Genomic DNA, 16837 nt, shown 5'->3' with positions numbered 1-16837 from the left:
TTTACTCTGGAACCCACTGCGGAATGTGGTTCTGCTTCAGAGTATCCTTGTTCTGCCTGGTCTTCTACCATTAAATGAAAAAGAGAAGTTTGACATAACTTTACAGAAGGAATCTTCATAGCTAGGTAGGAGAGCATGTAAGATCTTGCCAGCACTAGAGAAGCAGTTGACTTTTGGTTGGTGGTGGGGATAAGTTGTATCCTGTTAAAATAAGCTATAGCTTGGACTCGTAATATCCTTTCGAAAGTGTCTTTTTGCTACTTACTTTTCCCTTACATTTCCCTGGCTATTCCGGTTCCCTTGTGGATGGCTCATTTTTTCCTCAAGTCTTACACTTAGTTTGTTCTTACTCAAGTTTTTTTTCCTTTCCAAAACTGTAGAGGAACTCTCTTTTTAAAAGAGGCAAAGTTGGTTAACTCTGCTTTCTGAATCAGTAGAGTTAATCCTGTCTTCTAGCTAGAAAGAAACTTTGTGGTAAATCCAATTTCCCTTTCTTCAATAATTTCAATTTTTTATTTCGGTTCCTATATATAACAGTGTTGAATTCTTCTGTTACAGGCATCAAAACCCAAAGCACCTTTGAAATCTGAAAAAGAAAACAATCCTGTAAGAACCCCAGAGGCCTTACCAGAAGATAAAAAGATTGAATACAGACTCCTAAAAGAAGAAATTGCCAGGTATTTGGGCTTTGCACAGTGAAAATCAAGAAAAGCACTTGAGTTGTTAGCCAAAAACTGACTGATTTAAAAATCAGTGGCCTGATGTAGTCATCCATATTTTTTAATTATTCTATTTTGTTTATTTAAAGCCTTGGTTTTATTTATAAATTATCTTGTCAGCTGTTCTAATTCAAAGTGGTAGTGATAACAGATCTTTATTGGAAAATAAGTTTCAGATTTTTGTCTGAAAACTAAAGTTTTGAAAATAATGTGTCTTGAATATTTTAGCAGGGAGAAACAACGCCTGATAATATCTGAACCCTTGAAGACAAGTTCATCACCAGCAAACTCTGACGTTGAAGTTGATGGGGTTGGTAGGATAGCAATAGTAACAAAACAAGTTACAGATGCAGAGGCAAAACTCAAAAAACACAAGTAAGTCTCCTCATCTTAATGGTAACCCTCCGTAACAATGGTTAGCATGTGTTGTTTGTGTGTTTGGGACACTTCGCTTTAACTACATGCAGGTCCCATTAACTGCCCACTCGTTATGTAAAAATTCCCTTATCTGAACATGAGAACTTTGCACCCGTACTATGCTTCACATACAAGCTGATTTAGATACCGAAACAGCTGGACATGCCTATGAACAGAACACTATGAGAGAATGACTTTCCTTAATCTCAGTGAAAAGAAAACAGCTTTAAAGAAGCTCATTTAGTCCTCTTCTTACTTGTTTGCCTTTTGCTGTTTGGGGGCAGCCTGTTTGGGTGCTGTGCTCACTGATCCTGGCTCCTTAGTTTTCGTTCCCTATGCCTCTCCCCAGCAGCCATCCTTGCTCTACCCTTGTCTCCGATTCTCCCCTTAACTTGTGTGCAGAGAAGTTGCTCATGAAGGAGCAGCACCATGCATGATTGGAACTTCCTGCTAAGCAGAAGGATTGGATCTGGAATGGTGCTGCTCCTTCACAAGCAGCTTTCCTTGTCTGCTGGGAAACACTCCCCACCAGCTCTCCGCTTCTCTGTGTTTTTCTGCCTGTGTCTTCCCACCCCAGCCTAATGCTTGCTGCAGCTTCACAGCATTAAAAATCCCCCAACAATAACCTTAATATAAACTGTATTCTTCAATAATGCCTAGATACTTTGAACAGTTTAGGTGGTGGCTCTAATTTCATACAGCTTTTGTATATAGAAATGAATATAGGTGAAATTTGAACTCCATTTGAAATTTGAAACTTTTCTTTTCTAGACTTCTCTTGATGAAGGATGAATCTGTCTTGAAACATCTATTGCAGCAAGAGGCAAAGAAGAAAGAGTCTGTTCGTCTTGCTGAAAGCAAGATTGCAAAACTTAATGAGCAGCTGCAAGCAGCAGAGAAGATACTAAATGCTAATAAAGTGTTCTTGAAGAAGCTTCAGGAACAAGTAAGTTGTCTTTTTCTATAGCACTATAAAACATGCTTGTTTAACCGTAGTGTTGTCGGACAGTCACTTTTTACTAGACATATTTCAGACTAATTTGTTAGCTTATTTGGTTTATATCCATGCTTGGGTTCAAATGTGACATCTGAAGAATGCATAAATATTTCAGATCCACAGAGTACAGCAACGAGTAACAGCAAAAAAAGCGCTTGCGTTAAAATATGGAGAAGAGCTTGCTCGAGCGAAAGCACTGGCTAGCAAAGAACTTGGAAAACGAAAACTTGAATATGATCATTTTGGAGTAAGTATAGCCTTGTATTTAATGGACTTCCATTGTTACAGATTGTAGAGCAGAAAACAAGAATATTAACTGAGAGCTGAAATGAACCTCCATACACACCTGTGCTTTATAATACCAGTTTTCAGTTCTTGGAGAAAGCATAAGGGATTGTTGCATTAGGAACACTGGCCACAATCCAAGTAGCATTCTACTTTTTCTGCTTGCTAAGGAGGGTTTGGGGTTCTTTGTCAAAGGGCACCCATCCTTGCCACATGGAATTTGAAAGTGAGATTTTCAAATTCAGTTTGTGATCCGGCACAGGGATCTTGGTGCTCATTTATTATCCTTGCTATTAAAAAGTCAAAAATCCCATGAAATGCACCTCAGCTGTTGGGTCCATTGTGGGAAATAATAGCTTTCAGAGATCATGTTCAACAGATCTGAATATTAAAACTTACGCTACTGTACCTAAAAGCTTGTTAACACTTCACTTTATGCTGAGCCTCTGAAATACAGCATGATGTCAGAGACATTCCCCCTCTTCCCATTTCAGACCTAAGTTTGGAACTGGGGAAGGCAGTGTGAGGGATTCTGAACAATGTGAAAACATGCCCCTGCTCTCTAGGTAGTACTGAGCTCAGCAGGGTAAAGGCTTGCCTAGGAAGTGCAAAGAAAAAGCCGTCATTATGTATTCAAGGCCACACACTTCTTTCTGCCAGCTCAGATGGACAATAGGAGGCAGAGCTGGAGGCTTGGCTTAAGAGTTTGTCAGGTGCTTGGAATATCCCATTAGAACAGAGACAAACTCCCATCTGCTCCCACCAGCTTGGAGCTGCATGGAGGATGCAGAGACTGGCTTAGTTTGTGCCCTTGCTGGGTAGCAAACAGATCAGTTTGGAGGTTGTATCTGTATTTGTAGGCCAAGTGCACATGTTCCAAGCATCTGACATGCGTAGAGTCAAAACAAATTCCAGGCTGGGCTTTGGATTATCCATCCCCTCTCCCCGCTAGTCTAAGTTGGGGGAGAGCCTAGGGTTTGTGACCTTTGCTGAATGAGCTCTTCCCATGGAGAGCAAAATTGTGGGTTCTTGGAAATATACTTGAAATGACATAGATTAATTGAAACCCTAATAGTTATACCACTGGTAAATTATGTTCTGTTTTTCCCATTTGTATGTGTGAATTGTCTGGTAAGAATTTAAACTACAAAGCTATTCAGAAGTGTGTTTTTATTTATTTATTTATCTTGTCTGTAAATGTGAAGTATTAAGAATTTTGAGTGTGTTTCTTGGCAGCCAAACAAAATACTGAAATTGGAGAAATCTCCTTCGTCGAGCCCCAAGAAACATTCAGCAGAGCTGATTGCACTGGAGAAAAAAAGATTACAGCAACTACAGTATGAATATGCTCTAAAAATTCAGCAGCTGAAGGAGGCCCATGCACATCAGACTAAGGACCGATCAAATATTCTTCCTGTTACAGAAGAGGAACCTGAATTTGCGCTACCTCAACCTTCCCTTCATGATCTGACACAAGACAAACTGACATTAGATACAGAAGAGAATTACTGTGATGATGAAATTTTGTCCAATTCCACCAGAGAACGAAGGAGGTCTTTCAGAGAATCAAATTCTTCTACTAAACCTAACCTTAAGCACGTTGACACCCCCAAGCAAGAAACTTCAAGCAAACTTTCGAAAAAGGCACTAGAACAACCCGAGCTCTTTTTGGGTCTGAATATTGATGAACTGAAAAAACTTTACGGGAAAGCTGATGGCTTAAAAGATCTCTTGAGAGAAAATACCATTCTTACGGTTTCTAATGAAGAAAACTTACATGGGCAGGTAATTAAGTGTACTAATTAATACTAAAAGATCAAGTTTTTTTAATGAATTACTGTGGCTAGAGTCTCTGTATGGTTATATATTGTGTCTTTTCCCTAGGAAATAAAAGTGGATGTAGACCCTTTCACAGCTCCAAGTAAACAAACAGAAGGGAAGCCATATCCGTTTGGACCTTATCATAGCCCACTTCTCGTTTTTAAATCTTACAGGTATGATTACTAGGTTGATTAAGGATGCTATGTTGCATAGTGGCTTTGAGTATGGTTGGGGATTTCTGTTGTAAATTCCGTTATATGATGGTGAGCTTTGGAGTAGCAATGGAGAATAGAGCTGTAGAACTATAGCTACATTTATGATCCTTGAAGAGGAGGAACTCTGCAGATGTTAGAGCTTGGTAGCAAATATTGCTAAATCGCTCTTTTGTAATTATTGGACTTTCATTTAGAACAGCAAACACCAAACTGTAGACAATTTAAATGCATTACATGAAGAGGACACATACACATGTAAACAAAAAAAAAAAAAACAGCTACAAAATACATATATAATACAGAGTTATCTCTTAAAGGTGGGTGGTAAGAATTAAGAACTACCAGCTGACTTGGTCTTAAATACTTTTGTGGATGAAAGAAAAATCCCTTTTGGGATGAACAGCAGGTGGTGCTACATATCTGCTTATGGTTATGATTATCTTTGAAAAGTGAAGTGATATAGGATTCAATTTTAGTATCGTTAGTACATGTTCGTGTGTTAACCATGGGCTAATTGTATTGGCCTGGAAATATTAACATCTCATGTTGTTACTTTGCTTAGGTTTAGTCCCTATTTTCGAACAAAAGAAAAGCTTTACCTCAGTTCAGTATCCTACAGCAATATGATTGAGCCTAAACAGTGTTTCTGCCGTTTTGATCTAACGGGTACATGCAATGATGATGATTGTCGATGGTGAGTGATTCTCCCCTTCACCTCATACTTCTTTAATTGAATGATCTCTACTGCAGAGGCTATTGCCTTGGGATTCCAAGCAAATTTGTCATTTGATTAAGAAAGATTTTTGTCTGCTGCAAACCAGTTGCTTATGTTAAAAGAAAAGGAGTGTTCATTGAATAATCTGTTTCATTTTTGTATCCTGGAAAGGATGGGAATGAGGGGAAAGGTACACAGATGGCTTTTTGGCCATGGCAGTAGAGGGAATCCCTGCCCTTTGCTCTACAAACAGATGCAGGAAGCGGAGTTCCAAAATGCCTTTTGCAGAGTTTTGAAGGCCTCTTGATATAAGCTATCGGGGGGGGGGGGGTCTGCCACCATTTTCTTGAGCATTTTCTTGAAAAAAATGTTCCAAGAAAAATAGGTCATTTTCTGCCCAGAGCAGAAGGGATTTAGCTTCTATATGAAGGCATCAGAACCTGCCTGTTCAGGTGTGGTTTTGCTGTACAGTGGTACCTCAGGTTACATACGCTTCAGGTTACATAAGCTTCATGTTACAGCCTCCGCTAACCCAGAAATAGTGCTTCAGGTTAAGAACTTTGCTTCAGGATGAGAACCGAAATTGTGCTCCGGCGGTGTGGCAGCAGCAGGAGGCCCCATTAGCTAAAGTGGTTCTTCAGGTTAAGAACAGTTTCAGGTTAAGTACGGACCTCCGGAACGAATTAAGTACTTAACCAGAAGTTCCACTGTAGTGTGTTTGTGCTTGTGCGTAAAAATAAATGAACCTGGAGTACATTTAAAGAAATCAGTACAGTGGTACCTCTGGTTACAAACGCTTCAGGTTATGAGCTCTGCTAACCCAGAAGTAGCTGCTTCTGGTTGTGAACTTTGCCCCAGGATGTGAACAGAAATCGTGCACCGGAGGTGTGTGCACAGCAGGAGGCCCCATTAGCGAAAGCATGCCTCAGGATAAGAACGGTTTCAACTTACGAACGGACCTCCGGAACGAATTAAGTTCATAACCCGAGGTACCAGTGTAATGGTAAGAACTTATATACCCAGGAGCAATAGCCAGTATTCTGAACTGCCAGCAGCCAAAGCCCCAAAGCACGTTCTCATTCACCCAGCCAAGAAATAATATGCATGGTTAAATGCCCAGCGATCCTTTCTCCCATAGTTAGGGTTTTGAAACAAGGCTCTTGGAGAAGCCTTAATCAATGAAGTGGAGTGGGGTGGGGACACCTACAGGAAAAGAAAGTCATTGCTATTTGTGTGTGTTTTATGGAACACTCCTAATTTGCAGTCCTTTAGAAGTGTTAGAATAGCCCATTTAGTCTCCTCATCAATTCTCATTTTATACACATTCTTCAGTTTTGATGTTGCATGGTATTTGAAATCTATTATTATTATTATTATTATTATTATTATTATTATTATTATTATTATTTATTATACCTGTTCACTGGATTGAATTGGGAATTACAAATTGGTTGCCTGAATGGCTGGACCCTGCTCTCAAAACACTTGTATTCAGCTGCTAGTAGCCGTATCATAGTGGCATATCTGTGTGACCTTATTTAAACTTCTCAGATGACAGCTAACATTTGAACGTGAGGTGCATTATGTCGGAGATGCTCTTCAAAGTTCACTTTGCTTTTGAGTAATAAAAAGTTTGAGATGTGTTCTGTAATACACCGGGATTACTGAAGTCAGTCTTTATGAGTAATAGTGGCACCTGAGTATTAGGTAGAGTGCATATGTACAGTATCTTGTCTTGTATACACTTGGCTTGCAGCTGCACACTTCTTAGAGTTTCTGGAAATGTTTTAAATGCTGTTTGAAAATAACATTCACTTACTTTAGGTATGATGTTCACAGAGTCTTTGGCTGATTTTTAAGTGGGATTATTTTTTATTTCAGGCAACACATGAAAGATTGCACTCTCAGCCGAAGACAGCTGTTTGAGGATGTTCTTTCGTACAATTTAGCTCTGATAGGCTGTTCAGAAAAAAGCTCTGATGAAGAGATAAGCACTGCAACAGGTATGTTGCTTGTTGGTCTTGCCAGCGAGGCAATTTAGTTCCGCAATTAGGTATTCCGGTCTCATAGCCAAAAGTTAAGGAAGCAAGCTGCTTCCTAATGCCTGCTTTCACTCTGCACTGTATTAATATTAAACAAAGTGTGATTCAGCCTTCTGCTGTAATGTGTAAATCTGTAGTTGCTTTTTGCTTTTCACCTGTGTAGGCTTTCAGCAAAAGATCATCAACGTGAAAAGTATATGGAGTTGTATTGATGGACATTGATGCCACCATTTTGAAACAATTTGTAGGGTTAAAAGTTTCATCAGAGTTCTGTGGATTTGGTCATGGATATACAGTATGAATGCATATAGTTGTAAATTACTGGTAACAATATGTATCTTAGATATTACTACCATCTTATTTCAGAAAAATACGTTGAAAAACTGTTTGGTGTGAACAAAGATCGCATGGCAATGGATCAAATGGCTGTTCTTCTTGCTAGTAATGTCAATGAAAGCAAAGGTCACAGTAAGTAACTTTTTTAATATCTCAAGATCCAGTATTCAGTGGGGTTTTTTAAAAAAAATTGCTGTAGATGGATAAGCAAGATTTGCTTTGACGATAAAACACGATGTAAAGAATTTAATGTATACTTCAATTTGATCTCTCTTGCAAATAGCTCCTCCGTTTACAACTTGGAAAGACAAAAGGAAATGGAGACCTAAACACTGGGGAAAAACTCATTTGGACAGTGATATCAGCAGTGAAGAGGAACAGTCTTCCGGACCTATTAAATATGGTAGCATTAATTATTATGCAACTAAATCTGGAATGTTAAGAGTAATTTTGAAAAAGGGCAAAAAAATGTACTCGAACACATTTACTTGTCTCCCCTCTTTATTTGCCCTGTAATGATAAAACTGATATAGGCATATAGAGCTGGTGTCACAGGTAGGTGGCACCATTTCCACACAGACCCAGTGAAACTTAGGTTTGAAAAAATCATTCTATTGCCTACAATGGAAGACTTCTTTGATGCCTAATTTCAGCAGGGGCGGGTTGTTACAGGATCCTGCTGGAGCTAGGAAAGGCCTCTGCAAGTATATGTGTATCTGTAGGCACTTTGTTGGCTTAGTGGTCAAGAGTCCTGTGCCTGAGTCAGTCACATTAACTGGAAGAAAGTGTCCTGAACGTCTTGCACTGCTGTCACTCATGATTCAGCACTGACTCCGTAACAATAAGAAAAAAATCAAAATGTTTAAATAAAATTCTAATAGAATATTAGACAAAAGTAACTCAGTTTATTTTGCTATAACAATTACTGTGTGCGCGCACACATACATACTACTGTTTATCAGTGTGTTTGGCTTTCAGTAGATTGCTTTTTATTCACACTGAAGTAATAACTTGCGGCAAGTTGGATTTCAAATCATGAAAGTTGTGACAATCCTTAAAAAAGGAGAATTGTTTTTATTTGCAGCTCCTGCAGTACAGAAGAGAATAAATCTTCCTGCTCTGGATGCTGTTGTGACTCCTGATGATGTTAGGTATTTTACAAATGAGACCGATGACATTTCAAACCTGGAAGCAAGTGTACTTGAGAACCCATATAACGTTCAGCTTTGGATCAAATTGGCCTACAAATATCTGAATCAAAACGAAGGGTGGGTAATTCTTTCTTTGCAAACAAATCAGTTGCACTTTTTGTCTCAAGCTTCTCACCTGTGCTGTTGGAAGCAACCTTTGTCGCTAGCATTAAAGGACTCTTTGTTTCTTTGGCCAATGTACAAATAGGTTATTATTTTAAAGCAATGAGGAGTGGAATTGATTTGCTTTTTTGTTGTGCACAGTGCAGAGTAAGCATAATAAATTATTATTATGCTTTAAAGTGCTTCATTTCAGCATGAAAATAGTAAAAAGAGGTTTCATTTTTAGAAAAATGAAGGATACAATTGATTGGATTTCTAAGGTTGGTTTTCTTAATCCATGATGATGAAATGAAAAACTCCTTAAGCAAGATGGTAGAAGTCATTTTCAGATGTTTTACGTTTACATCAGGAACCAGCAGGTGTCTGAGAGTATTGGCAACAAACTGCAGTTGTACTTTACCATCCACAAGTGCCTTAGAGTTACCGTGCAAGTTCCATGTTCAGCAAGTTCCCTATTCTTCCTCTCACTGTTGCGTTTCCAAACCCTCAAACTGTTTTAAATACAGAAGAGAAAAAGGCCACGTATGAAGTGCAGAGAGCTTCTGAAGGGGAAATGCATGTGCATGCCTTGGCATTGTACCATGAAACTGAGAATGTGAAAATGAATATATTGCTTTCCTTTCTTATTGAAGATCATCCTCCGAACGCTTGGATTCTGCTTTAAATGTCCTGGCTCGAGCACTAGAAAATAACAAAGAAAATTCTGAAGTCTGGTGTCATTACCTCAAGCTATTTTCAAAAAGAGGAATTAAGGAAGAGGTGCAAGAAATGTGTGAGACTGCAGTGGAATATGCTCCTACTTACAAGATTTGGTGGACAGTAAGTTTGATCACTGGAAAAACTATATGTAGTAATTATGAAGTTAGTACACATTAGCACACTACATCTCACTTCCATGTATGTTTCATTTGAAGGCTTCCACTAAATAGCTTTTAAAGCTCAAAAAGAATTTTTACAAAAACTTTTTAAATTTAGGATTTCCTTTTTCCTGCCACAGGGAATATAGAATCCCATAAACTGTCCCAGACAAGTGGGATGCCCGTTTGGGGTTCCTTTCACATTACCTTGCATCCAAACTTTCCCCGCAACATCATGCCTCCAGGATAATATGTGATACAGTGCAATTGGCTGTAGTTGAAAGCAAACCTCTGGAATGTCTCTGTGCATACACAGAAGGGCTTTAGACACTTGCGCACACAGCTCTTTAGATCCCGAAACAAAATGAGATGAATCCTCAAACGTTTTATTTTTCTTAACTGCCATTCAGTTTCTAAATCTGGAAAACTCATTTGATGGAAAGGATTATGTGTGTGGGAGAATGCTACAGTTCCTGATGGAAAGTCCAAAATGTGAAGAGAATCTGGATCTTCGGTCCTTTCACTTGCTGGAGATGTTGCTGTATAGAGTTCACCTAAGCCTTTTTACTGGGAAATATCAAAATGCTGTTGCGTTATTCCAGGTACTTGCTTATGTATGTCATGTTATGGTGGTTATATTTTCATCAAAGTGATTTTTGGCTTTGGCATCCATTGCTGTTTTGTCCTATATATCTAGTTTCAAGGTAATGTCCCTGCTGCACTATTCAGTAGCAGATGAGGGCAATTTCACACGGACCGGAGTGTGCTTCCCTACAGTTATGAAAAAATGCTTGCAAATATATAAGATTACAAAATCTCCACCATTTTTACTGGGTGTTCTAGGGAGCAGGGACTTCAGTATTCTATACTATTGTCTGTGATTAAATGTTCCTCTGTCACATGGCCTACCAGTGTAATATATAGCCGTTGCATACAGTTTTCAACATTTGTGTCTTCTGCCATCTCAGTCCTTGTAGAAATTGTTTTAACTTCAAATTTATTTATTTATTTCACAACATTTACATTCTGCTTAATTGCAATACTGTAAAACCTTAAAGCATTTTTTTAAAAAAATGTGAGACTTGGATACAGAACAAATAAGGCCAGGCAACTTTCTAAAACCTGGAACTCCCCAATTGTGACCATGGGATCTGTTTAGTGAAACAAAACATTCAAGCTCGATTGCTAGAATATATTTCTATGACTAGGCATAATATAGCAAGGTTGCCCATTATTTAAGCTGTCAGATTTAATCATCATATAACTTTCTTCTCCGCAGAATGCCCTGAAGTCGGAAAGTGAACCGGTTTTGGTGCAACATCTCACCATAAGTGACCGCTGCTTAGCTTGGTTATCCTATATACATCTGATTGAGTTTGGCGATCTCCCCATCAAGTTCTACGATCCTGCCAATAGCAACCCTTCCAAAATAATGAAGAAGGAGCCCTTTTTAATACCTTGGAAAACAATTGAAGATGTGAAAGCTGATCCTGATACTTTGTTAGCTGTGTTTGAAGGTGAGGTTACCCATTTAAATTCAGCTGTGGTTTATTTCTTGAATTAATATTGATATTAAAGGGGGGAGGGCTTGGGTGAGCTGTGGAAGGATAGGCATGTGTGTAAAGGGATAAAGGGAGGGGGGTTGGTCAAGAATGTGGGAAGGGCAAAAGGGGCTTGTGAGCGCAGCAAGCAGGGAAGGCAGTAGTAAATAATAGTAAGAGGAATCTGTTTACAACAAGTAACTGAACTGAGAGACAGCTTCTTAATGTGATCCTGCATGTTCAATAATGCACATGTATGTACACAAAGGAAATTCTTTAAATGTTCATAAAAAATAATTTTGCTTTGAAAATAATCAGTGATAATTGGAAGACTGGCTTTGTTGCTTTCTTAACAGTTTGAAAGAACTCAGATCTTACTTTATCTCTTCTGGTTTTTAAAATTATTTATTTATTATTATTATTATTTGGTATTTTTGTAATGGGTTCTGAAAACAATTTTGTCAGCTTGGATAATTTACATCTTCACCTCTTAAAGAAACTCTGAAATTATTTCATACCTAACTAAAGCATAATGACTGAAATGAAATGCATGACTACATTGTCTCCCCATCCCCCCCAAAACCCCAACAAAATACAGGTGTATTTATACATTAACTTATAAGCTTTCTCTGCAGTAAAGCTTTGTATTTGTGAATGTGTGATCTTACTTGATGCTTGCTTGTTTTTAGATGCCATCCAGTCATGCACCAGTGAGGATTCTGCAGCTGATGAAAGAGGAGTTCTCTGTCTTCCGCTATATAGAAACATGGTCATTTTGCAGCAGCTGTTAGAAAGGTAAGTCACTTGCAAAATTGCTATTTTTGGGTTATATTCAACTAGGTTTTACTCAGAGTAGAACCACTGTAATTAATTGCTGCAAGTTAGCCAAGGCAATTAATTTAAATGGGTCTCTTCTAAGTAAAATTTAGTTGAATACAATCCTTTGTACAAAAATGCATGGTGAGTGACAATTTCCCATTTTTCTGGTATTAACACAGATGAATATAGCAGCACTAAGAAAGGAGGTTCATGCCCAATGTTATGATTAAAAAAGAATAGGAAAGAGTAATAGTTCACAAGATTGTCTTGGAAGTTCTTCTTCTAGGTCACTGTCTTTTTTAAAATAAGATAAGTAATTTCTGTTTTTCACTGTTTTCATTCAAGGTGGGAAGCTGCTATTGAGCTTTGTAAATCACTCTTGAAACTAAACCCCATTGACTGTCGGCTGCTAGAAGCACTAGTTGGTTTGTACTTGCGGACTGGCCAGATGGAAAAAGCATGTGACGTGTGGCTTACAGCATTTGAGAAAAACCCTCAAAATGCCCAGGTTTTCTACTTTATGTGCAAATTCTTCATTCTGCAGGTAAAACACCAATGACTTTATTCAGCTTTTTATAACGGGTTGGAGAGAGAACCAAGTTTATTTAATACAAAATGGTGACATTCAGAGTACATTTGACCAGGAGTTTGATTTTCAGACTTTAAGCAGCTGAGTTTTTGTTTTGCCTAAAGTTGTTGTTGCCCACAAATGCTAAAAAAAAAAAAAAGGAATGTGAATCTGAAGGGAGTGGTTTATTGGACGGTGTAGAACAGCCTTCTTCAGATGATTGGGACTCAACTGTTATCGGCTCCAGCTTGGGTTGGTGAGAGCTGTAGAGGAAAACATCCGGTTGGGGCACGCTGGCCTTAGAATGTGACACAGATGTTGCAACAGTCGTGTGAGACTCTTTCTTTATCCCTCTTTTGTAACGTGCAAAAGGGTTAGCTGATGCATCTAATCTATAGAGAGATCAAAAAGTTCATCCTTGAATGTTAACCATTTGAAGCACTGCAGAAAATCTAGGTAGCATTCTGCTTTTGGGTAATGTCTGCCCACCCTTTGCATCACTCCTATAACAGCCTTGGTTTTGAAAGAGCCATTACAGTGTATTATGCAGAAGTTTGATTTGCTCTTCACATTTTGTAACTTTAGTCCAATGTCACTTACTCTCTCATGACAGAATAGATCAGATAGTATTCCTCCACTGTTGCAAGCCTTCGTTGCAGCATTCTTTGAGTGTGTGAGTCGAGACAACAGTCCTGTGGATCTGCTACGGTAAGTCTGGCAAGCAAACTAATCATTCCATGCTGCTATGAGCTCGGTTTATGTGATGCGTTGCTCGGTTCCATTTATAAAATTTCTGTATGGTTACTTGTAAAATCGCTTACACATTGCCATTTTGCCCAAACCTTCGTTGCTTGCAGAACTTTATGGCGATGCTGTCCTTAGATTTCGCAGTACAGTGAAAAGCAATTCACATGTTACCTTATTATTTGTCAGTTTGTATGTTGAGTGTAAGGCAACTAGTGCTTGTGATATAAAAGTAGACAAATACTTTTAGAAAAGTGGTGCACAGCTAAGTCGAGAGAAGCTATTATTTCTTGAGATATTCTTCCAGAATCTTTTAGCACCCTGTAATTATTGGCAGAAACCCCATTTACATATGAGGTAGCCAGGTCAAGTAGCTGAAACTGATGCTGCAAACAGGAAGATAGATTTCTGCAACACCTCAGGCTTTTGAAATAAGCCTTTCAGCACCCTAAGTTGGGGTTGTTATGGGAGCCTATGTTACCTTATGAGTTTCTGTAACTTAATGAAAACACTCCATTTGAGGTAAAAAGTGTGTTAGTGTCTTGCACATAATGCAAGGCTTCTTTATTTTGCCATGTTTATATAGGTATGTATATGTCCATACACTTAAAATACAAGTTTTGAAAGGAAAACAAGCAAATAAGCATATACCGTAATAATTGCACAATTTTCAAAAACATTCATCAGATTATGACTAAATTTTAAATGTTAATCTTTTAATTCAGAATATCATGAATAAACAAATAAGGAAAACACAGGGGGGAAACCCAACGTACTTAATATATTTAATATAGTCAATAAGGGGAAGGTATTTATATATTGATAATATTTTGCTTAAGAGACAGTATTTTTTATTATTAAAATTGGTATACCGCCGTATACCTGCAGGTGTCAGGGCGGATCACACATATTCGTATGTTCTCATAAGATTGTGAAAGGATTATAACAAAGCCTTCTTCAGACATCTCTTTAAAAGCATATTAAGCATAGCTTAAATACATTTCTTTGGTATCTCCTTCACTGTTTTGTTTTCACTTGGAATCGAACTAGATACCACAGTAATCCTTGGCACAAGGGAATGCAGAAAATCATGATTTTGAAACGCAGCTATGCTCTACACTACAGATGGGAAAACTAGACAAGCGGCTACCGTTTTCAGTGGCTGCCATACACTTCTTCCAAATTCTAGTCTGCCTCTTACTTGCTTGGAGATACACATAGGTGGTGTGTCCACTCTTTGCTCAGATTGCTTCAGGTTAGGATTGTTTGGGTGTAGTGAACATTTGTCACACTGAATAAGGACTCTTTGTTCTAGATATTTTTTGAATTTCCCAATGCCAATTGAATTCACACCGCCTATGTATAAGGGAAGCTTTACAGAAGAGCTTTTAAACCAGCAAATTCCTTACTTGTGGCAAATATACTGGTGAGTTTTTCCAAAGTCTGATAATTTTTTAAATATTGCAACACTATCTAAGTAGGGAACTACAGATTGTTGAGGAGGCAGCTAATCTCGTGTTATATATAATAGGAGCAAATATAAGGAGTCCCATGGTTGTCCTAGTTTCTGCCAGTATCCTTTAGGATTTTGGTATTTCTGTCATGAACATACACCATACACTGCTTTGCTTGCCCTTTCTAATGCTATTTAGCTTTGCAGTTTGGTGTTACAAACATCTGTTGTGATTTTTTTTTTACTTAAAACACCATGAAGTTGGCTGTGTTTAAGTTTAAAATCAGAAGACAGATGTGCTGCTTGAGCCCTGTGTCCCACACTTTAGTTTTGAATTATATCTAAATGGAACAGAGAACTTCTTAGAAGTACTTAGGCAGCTGCCAAAATCCCTTTCTTCAAGTGCTTAGATTCATAAAGTGTAAGGAATTTCTACTAAAATGCTCCCATCATCTGCATTGTTGGCCGCAGTATTTTTCTTGCAGACATTCAGTCAAAAAGAGATGAAGAGCTGTTTTACTGACTTGATTAACTACATTAATTTCAGTATTAATTATTGCCTGTTAACCACTGTGAATAGTTAAAGTGTTGAAACACTTTTAAAACTAGGAAACATTTTGTACCTCTGGTCATTTTTGGGGGCTTATACTTGTGTATAATGTCAAGCTTCTCCATTGCCCTTTTCTTTCACAAAAGGCATGTAACAGTTTCAGAAAAGCTAACGCTGTTTTCTTTCAATGAAAAATAGCTTATACCAGTCTCTTCATGGAAGTTCTGGAGATGCAGTGGATGCTTATGAGGCAGCTCTGGGAGCAGTTATGCAAGAGGAAATAGTTCAGCAGATTTGGATAGAGTAAGTTTAAATGACGAGACGTTATAACTGTAAAAGTACTGCATTTGGAAGTGTTAACACCTGGGTTTCTCTCCTCTTTTTCAGTTACCTTGTTTTCATCAATGGCAAGGTTGTCAGATCTAACAATCAAGTTCAAGAATTCAAGCTTTTTACAGATCTTGTGAACAGATGTCTTGTTACAGTCCCCACCCGTTACCCTATTCCATTTAGCACCGCTGATTACTGGACCAACTATGAATTCCACAACAAGGTATAAGTATTTTGGTAATTCAGATACAGGACTCTGTATATAAAACACATTATGCTGAAATACATGTAGGGTTTCCTTAGTATTTTGTTCAACACAATGCACTAAAATACCAGTCCTGTAAGGGAAATGAGAACTAAAGACACATACAAAAGCTTCTTGCTGAAGAGTGTTTGCACAGTGGCTAAATTTGTATCAACTTCTCTAAAATGTTTTGTAGGCTTGGGATTGGCAAACTGTAGAAGCCTAGTGTTGCTGTATAGGGAAGTGTTGTCTGTCACACTTTCCTTTTGGAGCTGACCTCCTTCAGGTTCCTTGGGCTGCTTGGAGATCATCCTTGGCTGACACCTCTGAAATGCTGTGTCAGCTGGTGTTGTATCTTCCACCAGCTCTCCCTACTTTTTGAAGGACTCCAGCATTTGCTGGAAAAGTGCAAATTCCCCTGTGTTCTTCTTGCTGTGGTTCATCTTTGGGGCCACTGGTACCTGGAAGAGCTGTTTGTAGATGCTGCTACTAACTCAGTGCCACTGTCATCGTCATCAAGTGTTGGATTTGTGAACAAAGCATGCAGCTTGAATGACCTAACTTCTTGAAAATTAACCTTTACAGGTTATTTTCTTTTATCTGAGTTGTATTCCGAAGTCTCAGCATTCCAAAGCATTGGAAAGATTTTGCTCTACCATGCCTGCTAATCCTGGACTTGCATTCAGGTAAGAGAATATCGGCAGAAGCATTTAGAAGCAAGTACCTGTTTTTCCCCGCTGCCCTTTAAAAAATTGACTTGCCATCTTCTAAGCTGGATGGCTGAGTTGGGCTTTCTTTGAAGAAAAAAAAAATTCTTCACAAAGATTAGATCTGGAAATAAATAGTCTAGAGCAGGGCTTGGGACTCCAGC

General features: G+C 38.4%; 1 protein-coding gene across 3 annotated transcripts in view; it reads left to right on the top strand.

Annotated features, from left to right (window-relative positions):
• ZFC3H1 (zinc finger C3H1-type containing) overlaps positions 1–16837 on the top strand; it is a 33909-nt gene that overhangs the window by 12692 nt on the left and 4380 nt on the right. For all 3 annotated transcript variants that reach the window (XR_013394355.1, XM_028747055.2, XM_028747054.2), the window contains exons 11-31: positions 559–677; positions 948–1094; positions 1908–2082; positions 2249–2380; positions 3655–4203; positions 4303–4412; positions 5017–5148; positions 7051–7172; positions 7578–7679; positions 7831–7950; positions 8632–8815; positions 9493–9679; positions 10128–10319; positions 10997–11234; positions 11948–12053; positions 12423–12621; positions 13259–13353; positions 14705–14815; positions 15591–15695; positions 15780–15945; positions 16552–16652. Coding sequence is in view for 2 of the 3 variants with exons in the window: in XM_028747055.2 (XP_028602888.2) it covers positions 559–677; positions 948–1094; positions 1908–2082; positions 2249–2380; positions 3655–4203; positions 4303–4412; positions 5017–5148; positions 7051–7172; positions 7578–7679; positions 7831–7950; positions 8632–8815; positions 9493–9679; positions 10128–10319; positions 10997–11234; positions 11948–12053; positions 12423–12621; positions 13259–13353; positions 14705–14815; positions 15591–15695; positions 15780–15945; positions 16552–16652 (3392 nt within the window). In the remaining variant the exon portion in view is untranslated. The remainder of the gene's footprint in view (positions 1–558; positions 678–947; positions 1095–1907; positions 2083–2248; positions 2381–3654; positions 4204–4302; positions 4413–5016; positions 5149–7050; positions 7173–7577; positions 7680–7830; positions 7951–8631; positions 8816–9492; positions 9680–10127; positions 10320–10996; positions 11235–11947; positions 12054–12422; positions 12622–13258; positions 13354–14704; positions 14816–15590; positions 15696–15779; positions 15946–16551; positions 16653–16837) is intronic.

The sequence above is a fragment of the Podarcis muralis genome, chromosome 10 (assembly GCF_964188315.1).
Source record: "Podarcis muralis chromosome 10, rPodMur119.hap1.1, whole genome shotgun sequence".
NCBI lineage: Eukaryota > Metazoa > Chordata > Lepidosauria > Squamata > Lacertidae > Podarcis > Podarcis muralis.
Note: the sequence above shows the minus strand (reverse complement) of the source record. Positions and strands in the feature narration are given on the sequence as shown.